Source organism: Nesoenas mayeri, assembly GCF_963082525.1.
Source record: "Nesoenas mayeri genome assembly, chromosome: 1".
Lineage (NCBI taxonomy): Eukaryota > Metazoa > Chordata > Aves > Columbiformes > Columbidae > Nesoenas > Nesoenas mayeri.
The window spans coordinates 118,800,367-118,815,017 of NC_137541.1; the positions used below are offsets into that span (position 1 = coordinate 118,800,367).

Sequence of the window (14,651 nt, forward strand, 5' to 3'; positions counted from 1 at the left end):
CTGGGAATGAAAATCTTCCTGAAAACACATTGCACCAGTAATCTGATGCTTTCAAGATATGCTAGACTCATCAGGCAGAAGAAAACAATCTGTGCAGGATGGGGAGAGCAAGTTCAGTGTTTTCTGATCACATTCTGGACTTGCCAAGCACTAGTGGAAGACAACGCCTGTGAATGCTTGGCTAACAGGCACATCAAACTGTCTGCCTGGAAATCCCAGGTTAGAACTGCTGTAGAATATCTCCAGCTGAGCTAATGTAAACCACAAAAATAATACTGAAGCCATGACAGCTAACAGGTATTTTTTTCCTTGTAAGTCGTGGGAAAACTGCCTTGCCCTTAGCTGGAGTTTATCTGGAACAACACAATTTGACTAAACTAAACCAAATATTTTCCTTTGGTTGAAAACAGGATCTAAGAGGTCTGCTCATGTTTCATGGAATTTGTAGCAAAATCAAGACTCAGACCGTGGACATTCAAATCAGAGCGCTATCCACCAGTCCACTATGCAGCCTCCTAAAAGAAAAGGCTGTTGCTTTTGCACAAAGCAAAAATCTGAAAAAATGTATTTGTTTTGTACAGACTTGACCATTTGGTTCAGTATTGTGTGATGGTTATCATTCTTTGCATTTTGTAACATTCACCAAAAAGGCTGCAGGGACTACAGAAAACTAGTCTGAGCCTACATCTTCTCAACTATCCCATGATTTTATATATAAAGCATATACTTAATTTTCATGTCTTTCTCTTGAACCAGTTGACAATAATGTTCACTCAATGGTATGTACCCACAACGGATGGCACTTCAGTAGCATTACTATACGCTACGTGCATCAACCATTACCAGAACCGGTGGATTTAGCATGCAGCTCTTGTAAAATTTATGTAAAACTCCTGTGTGGTATGACATAATAAACATTATGAGTGATCTCTATGCAGGATGAAGGAAAAAGAAAATATTTAAAGAAACTGGCAAAAAGAAACCTTAAATCAGTTACCATGTATATTTTCTTATTTTAATTACATTTTCAAGTTTCTGTGTGTTAGGAAAAAAGACATTAGACAGAAAGATACTTTTAGAGTTACACCCTCACAACTGCTTTGAAACACAAATAAAAACATGAGAAATTCCACATTAAAATGACATAATAACAGCCTTTATTAAAAGTGGGTTTAGACTGTTAACATTTGTAAGAATTACTCCTAATGTAATTCTGAAATACTTCATTTGAAAATTAAACGTTAGGCTAAACAGCTACCACAGACACAACACTGTTTTGACATGAGAGAATATTTCAAACTGATATAGAAACTAATCAGCGTAACAAAGAAAACTCCTCTCACAGATCTACCTAACTGCTCGTTTCATACCAAAAAACCACTGAAGTAAAAGCAAGATATTTAAAATTACGATAATATTAAAGCCCAGAACACATTGTTTTGTACTTTCAAAACTCTGGATTACATGTTATTTACCTTCCTTTTCCAAACCAGTTGCCAATACATGTAACAACACTCGGCCAGCCAGTAGTTTGCACCAACCCATTAGCTATCTGAAAGTATACAAAAATAACAATAAATAAACATACTCTATAATAATTCAGGTTCCTACACAATTCCTGCTGAGTGCTGCATTGGGAAAAGGAAGCCTACACAAATGCTTTGAATTTAGAAGTTTAGTGGGGGGTTTTGAAAGCATTCTTTTCCAAGAATAAACAAGTTAAAGTGTTTTGCAGATATTCCAGAGATTCTTCCCTCTACCTATGTCTCTCCAATTATTTTACGATTTAAAACACAAGAAAACTGTAATTCAATCACATGCTTACCAAAAAAAAAAAAATCACATTGTATTGAACTGAACAAAGAAACAAATTCCTCACGCTCAAACAGTAACATAATACTCATCTCAGTTTGAACATATAGCAAAGCATGTTTGCAATCAAAGCAAGCAGGAAAAAATAAAGCTTCAGGGGAGCCCAGATAAGTTTGAGCATTAACTTTAAAATGCTTAACAGACATGTGTAGATAAACTGGGAGGGGAAACTTAACTTGTATGCAGGCTGAAGTAAGAACTATTTCAGCCTCCACGTTGCACAGATCATAACTCACCTCAGCTCCTAAAAAGCTCCCTGTCTAGAATTACACATTAACACAAAGATCACACACCAATTCACATGTACAGTGAGCATTTGAACATGCAACGAAACAACCTCACTCGACTCAACAAAACCCAATTAGGCTGGTGGTGCGAGACCCCCCCTTGGTACTACAGGATTCACAGACCACACAACGCAGCAGTGTGGTGTTGGTAGAAGTATTTAGCTTAACCCTAAAGGAGCCGGATCCTGCTTTGGAAGCCACATAAGCCAACAGCACTGGAGCAGTGACATGGTTGAAGGGACAACTTGGTGAAATGTTTATAAAAGCTCACAGTTCCCCAGTTAGCATTGCTGTGTGCCCCATTGCACAACACCGTGCAAACATGCCGGCAGTGAAAGTGCTGCTGCAGTAACACAAAGCCAGCAGCAGTGCAAGGTGCAGACCTGTCCAAAATGACTCAGAGGTGCCAACTGGATCCTGGTCCTGACCTAAATTCCATTTTAGGTCAATGGTAAACATTCTTGTAACGCCTGATTAGATCTACAAATGCTATGAAAAATCACACACAATGAAATCTCATTACAGAAGCTGACTGTTCTCAGCCCCACCGATGTGGGAGACTGTTCATCATTAGCAGCATAAATGTAGTTTTCCTGCAGAGAAAGCCAGGGTGTGTCACTCAGGTCTTGGCAGACTGACAAAAGTAAACACATTTATTTTAAAACTTGCCCACATTTAAGCTTGCAAAGATTTTATCATTGATTTGACACTGATTGAAACACACTGATTTGTTTTCACAGATTTCTTACACCAAAAAAAAGCCCCAAAAAACCCACCAAAAACCTGGGGCTATCCACTCTATCATTTCTGCCTGTCATCAATGACAACATGCGCCAGGATTTACATCTTCCCATCTAACCACTAATCACTGTTGGCAACTGAAAAAAAAAGCCAGTACAACATTAAACAGCACCATGGAAACTCAGAGTACCTAAATAACATTGTGCCTACCTGGGCCATTATGTAAAACCACAGATTATGTATATTATAGAAATAGCCCAATCCAAACATTGCAGTGAAGAGTCCACTGGCAAGCATCCCGACTGTCAGATAGTACCGGATAGGTAGCCGTTCTCCTATTATTCCACTTAGAGTGTAGAAAGAAATAAAAAGAAAGGCAACAGTTATAATCACATTATACCCCAAGTCTTGACAAATAAAGAATATATTTGTGTTGTTTAATTCTGATTGAGGATAAACTTTACTGTTAACTGCTGCTTTTCTTGACAGTGGCACATGAGCAATATTTATCACTTGACAGGAAAAATCAACAAATTTTTTGTGATTGCTAATTTCCACATGCTGACATCTGCACAACCACCTTTTGGAGAGACACCCCCCTGAAGCACATTGCAAGTGATTTACTGTCTTGAACTAGATGGGGTTGCTCAGAGCCCCGTCCAGCCTGGCCTTGAATGTCTCCAGGGATGGGGCACCTACCACCTCTCTGGGCAACCCGATCTAGTTCAAGATCTTCCAATTCACAATCTAGCCTGAATCTCCCCTCTTCTAGTTTAAAACCATCACCCCTTGTCCTGGCATCTGCTTTTGTTCTTTGACTACAGAGAAAGCCAGGACGATCATCTTAGTCTACATGCGCAAGCTGGGAGACTGATAAGTTTTGGCAACTTCTATTTCAGCACATACTGCTTCATATTGCATACGAAGGGAACACAGGCTAGACTGTCAGCTGGAAGATATTCCTGCACAAGGCAACCAGGACGGGATCCTACATACCAACAGGTATGATACCACTGGGGACTCAAGATGATGCATTTCCTTCCACACCAACTAGCACACAGACGGGATAATTACACTCAAGTTCTCCTTCTCTTCATGAGAAACTTTAGAGTGGGAAAGGACAATATCTCAGAACTAGTACAGCCACATATATTAACGGTAAGCAATGAAGGAGGTTTCCAAGACAGTGAGATTTACCTTAAGTACATTCCAACTGCATATGCACACAGAAATGAGTAATCCAGTGCTCCCAGTAACTGTTTGTAGTTGTTCTTATCTAAGAATAATTATCAAAACACATTATCAGCTTAAATGGACCAATAACTTCCCAACTATTTTTACATATTACAAGAAAAACGTTAGTGGACATGCACCGACATTTAATTTTCAATGGACACTTTTAGACTTAAGTATTCGTTTTGCAAAACACATATTATTAAAAAAAAACAAACAAACCAACCTCCTACAACTGACCCTTTAGCTGTAACGTATTAGGAAAACATCACAGAATGGTTGGGGTTGGAAGAGACCTCTTGAGAGCATCTAGTTCAACCCACCTGCTAAAGCAGGTTCACCCAGAGCAGATCACACAGGGATGTGTACAGGAGGGTTTTGAATGTCTCCTGAGAAGGAGACTCCACAACCTCTGGGCAGCCTGTTCCAGTGCTCTGGCACCCTCAAAGTAAAGAAGTTTCTCCTCATATTCAGACAGAATCTTCTATGCTTCAGTCTGTGCCCATTGCCCCTCACCCTATTGTTGAGCACCACTGAAAGGAGTCTGGTCCCATCCTCTCGACATCCATCCTTGAGATATTTGTAAGCATTGATGAGATCCCCTCTCAGCCTTCTCTTCTCCAGGCTGAACAGACCCAGCCCTCTCTGTCTCTCCTCATAAGAAAGATGCTCTAGGCCCCCAATCATCTTCGTAGCCATCACTGGACTCCCTCCAGTAATTCCTTGTCCTTCTTAAACTACATTTGTAGGTCCATTCTTAATTCCACCTTATTCAAAATAGCATTTTGGAAGACAAGAAACACCAGCTATTAACGAGGTGGCCTTTTCTTATGGCTCCTTAAACAAAAGAAAATCCAAACTTTAACCGACTCTATAGTAAGTGGAAAGATGTGTTGCAAGTGTTTCAAGTCCTAAAAGTCAAAATGGCTAAAAAAACTCCATCATGAGATAGGCTTTCAAGGAATCAGCTTAATATGGTTTTGTTTGATTTTTTGAAATGGTTATAGCCTTTTACATTTAATTTTCCAACTACTCATAAGGCACAGAGAAGTCTTGTTTAAAAACAACAGGTTTCTGCTCTGTACAGCAAGTGACCATAATCACAACTAAATGGGACTTGCAGGCAGGATGGAGGGAACAGGACTCTACCCAGACAGGAACACCAAATCTAGTTTCCAGAGACCTGAGCTCATATCCTGTGTATCTGCAAGGAACCACAATTCCCATTGACTTTGAGAATAAAGTCATAGCCACTAAATCCTTCCTTCTTTCAGTGTTACTTCCAGCTTGCCACTCATGCTGCCTCAAAAACAGAGCGGAAAGAACAAGTCTAGAGTGCCATCCCAAAGGGGCAGCTTTGCAGTAATGTGTATTCATGAAAAACGAGGACACTGTATCTCAGGAGTCTCCATTATGAAAACTAGATAAGCAAGCTTATCCCCAAAATGAGGAAGAGCTTCTTCTTGTGGTTCACCAGGTGGTTTAGCACAGCATAGATTTCATCCCCATGCAGAATATACTGTTCCAGATCTTTTTCAATCCATTTGTACATCACTCCTTTCACATGTACATCTCTAATTGCATCAGATATATCCTTGTAAAGATGCACCTGGTCAAACTCAATGCCATGAGTTATGAAGTAATCAATGACTGAAGAGAGCAGAGTCATTTCAGGAAGAGAAAAAATGTCCATAAACTGCTTAAGTGAAGGACCCTTGCCATAGAAGTCACTCATCTGGTACAGGGGGATAAGCAAGCTCAGTCTCTCTTTGGTCCAAGATCAACAGCAATCAAATTTAACTTCATCCCAATGTATTTAGAAACCTGTGGGACTAAATAACTTCAGTAAACTGATTATGTTGCAGCAGGCAGTTAATACACAGATTTCTGTCCACAGAAAACCCAGGCTCAGATCTTTATCTTTTAACAGAGTGGGACTTCTTTTTTTTTTTTTAATTTCTAATTGAAGAATAATTAGAATGGATGGCTAGATAGACTAAAGCAGACTGGCACATTGGCAGAATCTACTATTCTACTCCACTGACATTCTTGATAGTGATAAAAGTGCCAATGAATGATTCAAAACCTCCATTAAATGCAAACACAATTAAATTCAAATTTAATTGTTAGTAGGCAAGTATTTTCTTATTTAAGTAAAAGGCCAGGTTCATAAGCTATTCAGTAAGTTGTCAACTCTATTCCACAATGAAGTCTCACATTTTTCTCCATTAAAATGGGAAGAAAAAAATATTCTTTCTGGCAGATAGGGACTCTGAAAAGTTCCAATTTAGATAAACACCAAGTAATTTCATTTAAATGATTGCTGGACCTTGAAGGAAAAAAGCAGAAAATTATGACTTATTTTATTCTTCACCCCTTTTTTTTGCCTTAATAGACATTCTAAAGACAAACCCCATTTTCTGACTGAAAACTGATCTACTGAAACCATCTCATAGCTATAACAGGTAAAATAACACAAGTTGTTTCAGTGACTTAAAGTAAGAAAGACACCATAAAGTAAGTCAAAACTTAACTTTCTTTGGAAAAGCCAATGAGAACATTGAAAACAAAACACTCCTCCCATATACATCTCCTGAATCCCCCCTCACATGAAGAAGAATCAGCAAGAGACAAACAATCTAATTATGAATATCAGCTCATTATTTTGAAAAAACAACAACAAAAACCAACAAAACAAACAAACCCACAAAAAAACCCCACCAAACCAAAAAAAAACCACTTACCAAATGGCTCCCAACCACACCGAGATACATTAGACAGCTTTTTGACAGGCTGAATCTGAGCAGCATATTCTTTGTAGGAGCTGAGTTGAACTTCATGTGAAGCAGCGCAATGTTTATGAAGCTCTCCCTGATACGAAAAGGAAATTTGAAACTGTAAAAATAACTTGTGACTGTTAAATGCGATACAGCAACAAATTTAACAGTTTTAGCTCTATATAAACCCATGTCAAACCAAATGAAACCAGTAAAATCGTTAGCCATCATTAACTGCTTGGTAGTTTGCTGGGTGAAGCCACCATTACAAGACCGAGTAATTATGTGGTTAGAAACAACATGCTATAGTGAACTGGTGTTTTAGCTACTGCAGAATTTCAAAATTCTTCACTACCATCAAGCTACTTTGCCCACTGTTACTCATCAGTTATTTAAAATAGCATCCTGGGAGATTTGATTTGTGTTTGGCAAGTTATACAGGCTGAAGATTAGACTAACAAACCCAGAATTAGATAATGTTTTGCCAGCAGCTTCATTGGGAACAGGAGAAATTAAATATATATATATATATATATATATCCCACAGAGTCTCAAGTGTACAGACAACTAGTACTATGATGCTCAACAGTACTTGGAACAGTCTTGTAAGTGCCAGTAGATTTTTATCACCTTTGACTCATCAGTTATGAGCAACTTTTCTCAAAGATGTGAATGTAAACCTGTAAGCTCTTAAGTATCTATAATGAGACTAATTCACAGGAATAGTCTTTAGCATAGGCACAGCTGTTTCAAGTGTTAAGGCCAAAGATCAGAAGTTTACACAATATTATAGGTGTGGGCTCACTAAAATTTATCAAGTAAATGTCACCGTGTACTAACTTCATCAGTATCCCAGCTTTCAAACCATTCCAAGTTAAAGTTTAACACTGCTGTCACAAAAGGAACTGCTGAAAAAGATGACTACTTCCGTGTTTGATAGGATTAGAAGGATGTTTAAACAAGGACATAACCTTGCTTACCTTAACTATACTAATAGGTTTCCTTGATAAATGGAAGCTGGCGTACAAGAAGAAAGTGAGAGAGAAAATGAAGGCTCTGTACCTACAATATAGAAGCAAAGTATTTGAAGATTATTTAATTCAGATTTATTTTTAGCTTTAAGTTACACAAAAGTATTACAAAAGTCATTGACAACCTTATAACAGTGGAAGACAACTTTTTCCTCATTCTCTAACAGCCGGAGAAACCACCCCAGCAGTTTCTCTGCTTTACCACATCTGCTCTGAGCTGGTTTTGGGGGGCAGGACCACAGGGCAGTGCTCTGGAGCCCACAGCACTGATCTGCCTTCTTTGCAAGCTTCCTTTAGGAGCTGTTCAAAGGCAGTTCAATATTAAACACACCAACAATCAGATTTCACATTTCACTGTCCCATCTGTTTTTCTCATATGATTAGCACATAAACGACGGCTTGGTGAATTGTCAGTTTTGGTACTGTGGGTTAATACTTCTTTCCTTCCTCACTGGTTTTAGGATTTTGTTTTACTTCTCCCTTCCTGTGTAACAATAGAAATCAGCCATTTCTAGAGACAGACGAGGGGACTGACACTGACTGTGTGCACTGTCAGCTGTAGCACACGGACATAATTAACCAGCTTTGAGATTGGGAAGGAATTTTCCCTTGTACCTCCACTGTCATCCTTGGGTCTTTCTGCAGTTCATCTGAATTAAATGGGCATCTCAAACTTCCTGTCACAGCAAGCCTTAAACAAAGATAATCCCATCTGTTCTGTTCTCTACCTGCAGCATGTTTCAGTTTTTCAAGAAGGAGAGTGCTTTGTGGATTTGTGCTTTTAACAATACACAGAGATTGGAGTGTATCTACTGGCTGCTTGTAGCCTTGACCCTAAAATTAACATCTGTAAATAAAAGTACATAAATACACACAAAGATTTGATATCACACAGCCTACTATGGTCCCTAATTTTAAATTAACCTCTCTAAATCATTCTCTGCCCTATAAACTTCTACATAACAAGGGTCTGGTTTTACAGTTCTGGCATATTCACAGAGACATTAAATAGAGAGAGAGTTATCCCACAAGTTGAGTTATTTACCACCATAACTGAAAACATTCTCACAACTGGTAAAACTGAAATGATTTTATCCTTGCATTTGTTATTTTTTTGTTATTCACACACAACTGCCTCAGAATTCTATCTCAGAAAGCACAAGAACTGGTGCCAACCAACTTCCAAGATTATTTTTTTTTAATATTACAGTAGCAGGACATAAAATCATATATTATACATCCAATTATGAGGTAGAAAATACAATTCTGGTTAAGAAAACCTCAAGTACCCCTCCCAATTAAAAGTCTGAAAACACAAATCTGAAATGCATCCCTTCAAATACATACCTTGCAAAGAAAAGGAAAAAAGACTTTATTCTCTAGCACACTTAACTAGAAAGGGTCTGTCTTTTTAAATATCACTTTTTAAATTTCAGCAATATTTATTTACTATACAACCAACTATATTTTCTTGCTGTATATATTAAGCAATGAAAAAAGCAAAAATAGATCAAGGCAACAGCATCATCGTCCCCAGACACAAACTCACATAACTCAAAACAAAGATCACCACCATACTTCCAGACTTACCACTGATCCCGTGAAAATGAAGTGATGAAGCGAATCCCAAGAGGAAGCTGAGCCATCTACTCCACAGCCGGCATCAAATTTTAGGTGACACAATTATGTGCTCGTGACAACGTTATCCGTCCTTCAGAATGTGTTAAAAAGATCCTCCCAAAGCTGTGTGATGGTAGGCTGTTAACAAATGTGGAAGATATGCTGCTGAGCTGATCTCACTGTAGTCTTGGGTGGTTTTTTTTACCTTCAAGTCACGACGTGGCAATTGTTAATTGCTGATCTTCAAACAGGAGAAGCTGATAAGTAAATATTCTTATCAAGTTACTGTAATATTTTCTAATAATAACATTTCAATCAGCAATTATCTATTTCAGAAACAAGTAATTACCATTACTAACCTTCCAGACAACAAAAATGCAATGGAGAATTTTAAGCCAATATAAATCACAGCCTTTTCTGAATTTTATAATGTATAATCTACTTTGAGAAGACAGCACAGGGGAGACAAGGAAAAGATGCACTTAGAACATGATTCAAAGCCAGCTGACATCAAAACACTCTGCCTTTGTCTCAGAAAGACTACAAATAGGCAATTCCCCACCTCACAAAGATCTATTTTAACACATCGGAAACATCCATGAAGTTGAAATTTGTTCAAAAACTACTGTAGTGTTGTCAGCCCAGAACAGATTCCTCCAGTTTGAGCGTTCCTGCTGAACAATGCTGCCAGCAAGACATGACCAGCACTTTCTCTTCCAGCCTAATTTCCCTGTCGCAGTATCAGTGCTGCACAAAGCACCACATTGTCAGAAGATTTGGAAAAGCAAAAAAACAAAAAAAGTTATTCCCACCACCTGAGCTCCCTACACAGTCATCCAGCCCCAAGGAGAAGGCAGGCGTACGTGTGTACCTGACATGAAGGGAAAATTGAGACTGTGGCAGCATCAATTCAGTTTGGTTTAAAATCTTGCAGAGCCCCTCCTGTTTCTTCAAATTCAGGCTGAATCCCTCACCAGAAAAAGATGCACAGTACCCTTTACTGCAGGTACTGCAGCAGGAACTAGCTGCACTGTTACTTCTCAGCAAGCCTGAGCCAACTGTTGAGTAAGATGACAAAAGGCACTGTAGGCAAAAGGTGTGACTGCAACTCAGGTGTGCAAGCCAAGCCTCACTCCCTGTGTGCTAACAGCAGAGCCACCCCAGCAGGATGCCAAATAACACACCATGGTCTACAACATAATCCCTGCCCTCCCGGTAGCCCAGTGGCAGCACCAGCCACAACCATGATCCTGATGGGAATACAGGACAACAGGAGGAGAGCTACAGCAAAATCTCCTTCGAGGAAAACACACCTGCCAAGACCAAGGGGTTTGTCTTAACCTGGGAATTTTGGACACTGGCACAGGGCAGGCAAAAGTGTGATCCTCTCTTCTCTCATCTTTCTACAGAAATCAAAACTACTCCTCCTCCACCAGTTGAATGACAACACCATACAGCATCTGTTGCATCAAAACTGAAAACTTGAAAGCTTCACTATCTACATGGGCTTTTTCCCCAGGAATGGAGAAAAACTACTACCTCTTCAATTAACAGAGTCTTCCATCAAAAGATCAAGGGTCTGCTCCCTTATGCTTACACATTTTTGTCATACCTTTAATTTTTCCACAGTGTCCTGGTTCAGCTTGACACCTCACTCCCCTAAAACTGAATTGACTTGCTAATCTTGTTTGGCATGTTCCACCTCCTCCTCCTTGCCCCGAATCAGATAACTGGTTGTGCAATTAACCAGCAAACCTGCAATCATTCCCACCCAACATGAGCTTCCTACCTCCTCCCTGAGACTGCAAAGGTTAGGGAAAGGGCAACCCTTCACCCCTCTCCCAACCCCAGCTGCAGGTCCCTGTCTCCATGTCAGACCTTGTAGCGATAGAGTGATGGTTCAGGTGGCTCATCTATCAGAAAACCCACCCTGAAAAACAACTGATCCAAAAGAGAATATTAACTCACTCTCTGGCCACAAAACTAATATGTAGAATGAATCCAAAGCAGTAGGAGCATGAAGGCAGGGACTAAAGGTGGGACTGCCCCTTACAGCCACAGCCAGCTAGTTAGGTCAGCTGCACTCTAATTTCAAACAAATAACTGCTTGTCAATAATTTCATGTTTGGCTGAAATGAGCTGTGGATAGCTCAAGTGGGAGAAGAAAGGTAAGAAGAGGTAGGCACAAGCAGCCCAGCAGAAGAGTGAATTTTTCTTCCAGCAGTAACAGACCTGTTCCAGGGTGATCACAAACACCATCTCCCCTCACTCACAGTTATCCCAAACATCAAAACTATTATTTAACTGGCAGTCACATCTTAAGTGAGGTAACACTCACTTATGGGGGAAAAAAAAAAAGTGAGAAACCAAAAAGGAACAAAAATCTGAGGTCATAAACCTCTTTAAACAGTTCCCTTAAAATACAATGGGACAAGGTAATTGTCATCACAGAAAAGTAATTGTTTAGCAGGTTACTATTTAACAGCTGTAGTGTAAGCAGAAAAAAGGCTTCACATATCTTACAGAGAGGTTTCAATGCCAAATGGTCACACAAGGCTGCACATCTGTGCACCTGCTGCACAGATCGTACTCACACCACCTCCTAACAGCAACCTGGCCGTAAATCCAGAGTCACAAAGGCAACTGGACTACCAGCAGCATTGAGGGAACTACAGCCTAACTCTCTTTGACAGGAGCTGATTTCATTTTACCTACCGCAGGCACACAGACCTGAGTTTCTCATTTACTCGTCAACAGATTACCTCTGCCCTCATATATCCATAAGTTCCTCTGACGTTCATGTGCTTTTAATAGGGAAATGAAACTTCCTCTACAAAAGCAAAGAAACTTCTGGCAATAGAACTTGTGATAACAGGTTAGAAAGACTACATCCTGCTGCAGATTCAAACGGATTTTAAAACCGAGCTATTCTCCAGAAATTACATTAACAGGCTACAACGCATAACTGGTAGTTTACCAACATATCCTCTATATTTCCGTTCTCCTAATGAAGCCCAAGGACAAGCTCCATTTGAATCACCCAAACTGTTTTTTCCATTCTCTCATTTTCAGCAACTATTTTACCTGGCAATGAAAACAAACACTTTCGCTTCCTCCTTGCTGTACTGCAACATATAAAGCAATATCCTGGTACTTACTTTGAATCCATATTTACCTTCCAAACTTTGCACTGCTTCTTCAGGCTTCCTGCTGCACCGGCTGAAACATAGCTCCCTCCCTGTTTCAGGATAATATGGTAATTCGTGACTGGCGTTTACCACTGCAAATAATCATACTGCAAACCTTGGCTCAGCTGCGCTGCGTGCCAGGGACACAGAGAGAAGCTCCTGCCCCGCTGTGCATCGTTCCCCTGGAGGGCAGACAATTAATTCTGTGTATGCAGACGGGGGGGGGAGTCCTCATCAGGATGTCCCTTCAGGACTCAAAAGGCCTTTTTAGGCACATGTAGATCTAATGCTTATTAGGTTTAACACCCAACTGCTCGGCACCTGAGCCATGAACTGCCAGATCCATCAGCTTCGGACCTGTAACGGCCATATTCCTTTTGTTTAATATAGAAAGCAAAAAACAGCTAATCCCAGCTTAACGACGTGGGGTGAGAGAGCTCGTGAACACACAGCAAACCCACACCTGCGTCCCGAGACCCTGCGTGACCACCCGCCCCGCACCGGGGGCCACGGCACCCGCGATGACCCGGTGGCAGCCAGGCCGGGGACAGCCCCCCGCACCCCGCGGGGCCAGTCCAGGGGCAGAACGAGGGGCAGGGTGCCAGCACACACCTCTCCCCCAGCGCTACCAGGGGCTGCGGCCTCCGGGAGCTGCCGCTTGCTGCCCCCGAAGAGGCTTCGGGCAGCTCAACGCCAGCTGAGGGCTGGTCTGTGCCTCTGGGTCACCACCGGGCAGCGGGATCCTGCCTGCAGCCGCGCACCCGGAGGGGCACAAGCGCACAATTGTCCCCTCCGCTACTAACTAAACCAAGCGGTGACCCCAAAACAATCCTCCCCAGGGCCCGGCTGGGGCGAAGGAAGGCGGGGGGGGGGGGGGGTGTCATACAACAAGCCCAGCCTCGAAGAGTTAAAATGGGGAAAGCAAGACAAAAGGAAAGAAAACGGAGAGCCGGGGGCGGTGGTGGCGGCCGGGGAGGTGAACGCCTGAGTGCCGGCAGCACTGCAGCCGCCCTCCCAGCGCCCTCCCCGCCGCGCCAGGACACCCCCCGGCCGCCGCCACCCCCGAGCAGTCCCGCGGGGAACGCGGCCCCACACGCGGGAAGCGGCGGCGGCGACGCCCCCGCTCCGCCCCCGCCGCGGGCACGGCAGGTGCACGGCCGCCCCCCAGCCCGCCGAGCCTACCCGCTACCGCCGCTCTCGCCCTCCCGCCGCTGGTAGCTTCCTGCTTCCTGCCTGGCCTGCGCCGAGCCCGGCGGGGTTGCGCGGCCGGGCGCGGCTGCGGATCACCGGCCGGCCGCGGGAGCTGCGCGGCGGCACCCGCCTGCCCGCGCCCTTCCCCGCCGTATCGTGGCGAAGGAGGGCGCCCCGCGGTGGCGGGGCGGGCAGCGGGACACACCGCTGGGGCGGGACGGGCCGCGGCGGCCGGTAGGAGTCGCGCCGCGGGCCGGTCCGTGCGGGCAGCGCGCCCCGCAGAGGCTACGGGCCGCCTCTGTAACGGCGGGCGCAGCGTGCGGAGGGAACCGCGGCCCGGCCTCCCCCGCTCCCTGGGCCTTGCCGCCGCGGGGCTCAGGCGGCGGCTCCTCGGGGGGACCCACCCCACCCCCGTCCCGCTGGGGAGACAAAAGCCACTCCTTGCGCTGGCGCTGCCCGCAGCCCTCGCCGACCCACCTATCGCCCCGGCAGCCTCCCCCGTGTTCGAGAACGGCGGCTCCGAGGCGGCCCGGCGCCGTTGCCCGGCATCTCCAGGCCGGTCCTGGCCCCGGCGGGTGTGCACAGGTGCTGTACTGCAGCGCTCTCGGCTGCCCGCGTGAAATGCGTGATACCTCTGCTGCCAAACCGCACATGTTAGGAAATCACGCACCGGGTCTTCCAAAAAATGACGGAAAAAATCGGTGGCACTCT

At 43.2% G+C, this 14,651-nt stretch overlaps 1 protein-coding gene across 1 annotated transcript in view; it reads right to left on the reverse strand.

Moving 5' to 3' along the window:
• Positions 1–9,587, reverse strand: part of SLC37A1 (solute carrier family 37 member 1) — a gene marked incomplete at both ends in the record, with an annotated part of 33,647 nt that extends 24,060 nt beyond the window's left edge. The window contains 6 exons of the mRNA XM_080353639.1: positions 1,476–1,552; positions 3,111–3,246; positions 4,098–4,176; positions 6,878–7,004; positions 7,891–7,972; positions 9,532–9,587. Of these exons, the coding sequence (XP_080209765.1) occupies positions 1,476–1,552; positions 3,111–3,246; positions 4,098–4,176; positions 6,878–7,004; positions 7,891–7,972; positions 9,532–9,587 (557 nt within the window). The remainder of the gene's footprint in view (positions 1–1,475; positions 1,553–3,110; positions 3,247–4,097; positions 4,177–6,877; positions 7,005–7,890; positions 7,973–9,531) is intronic.
• Between the last annotated feature and the right edge of the window lie 5,064 nt (positions 9,588–14,651).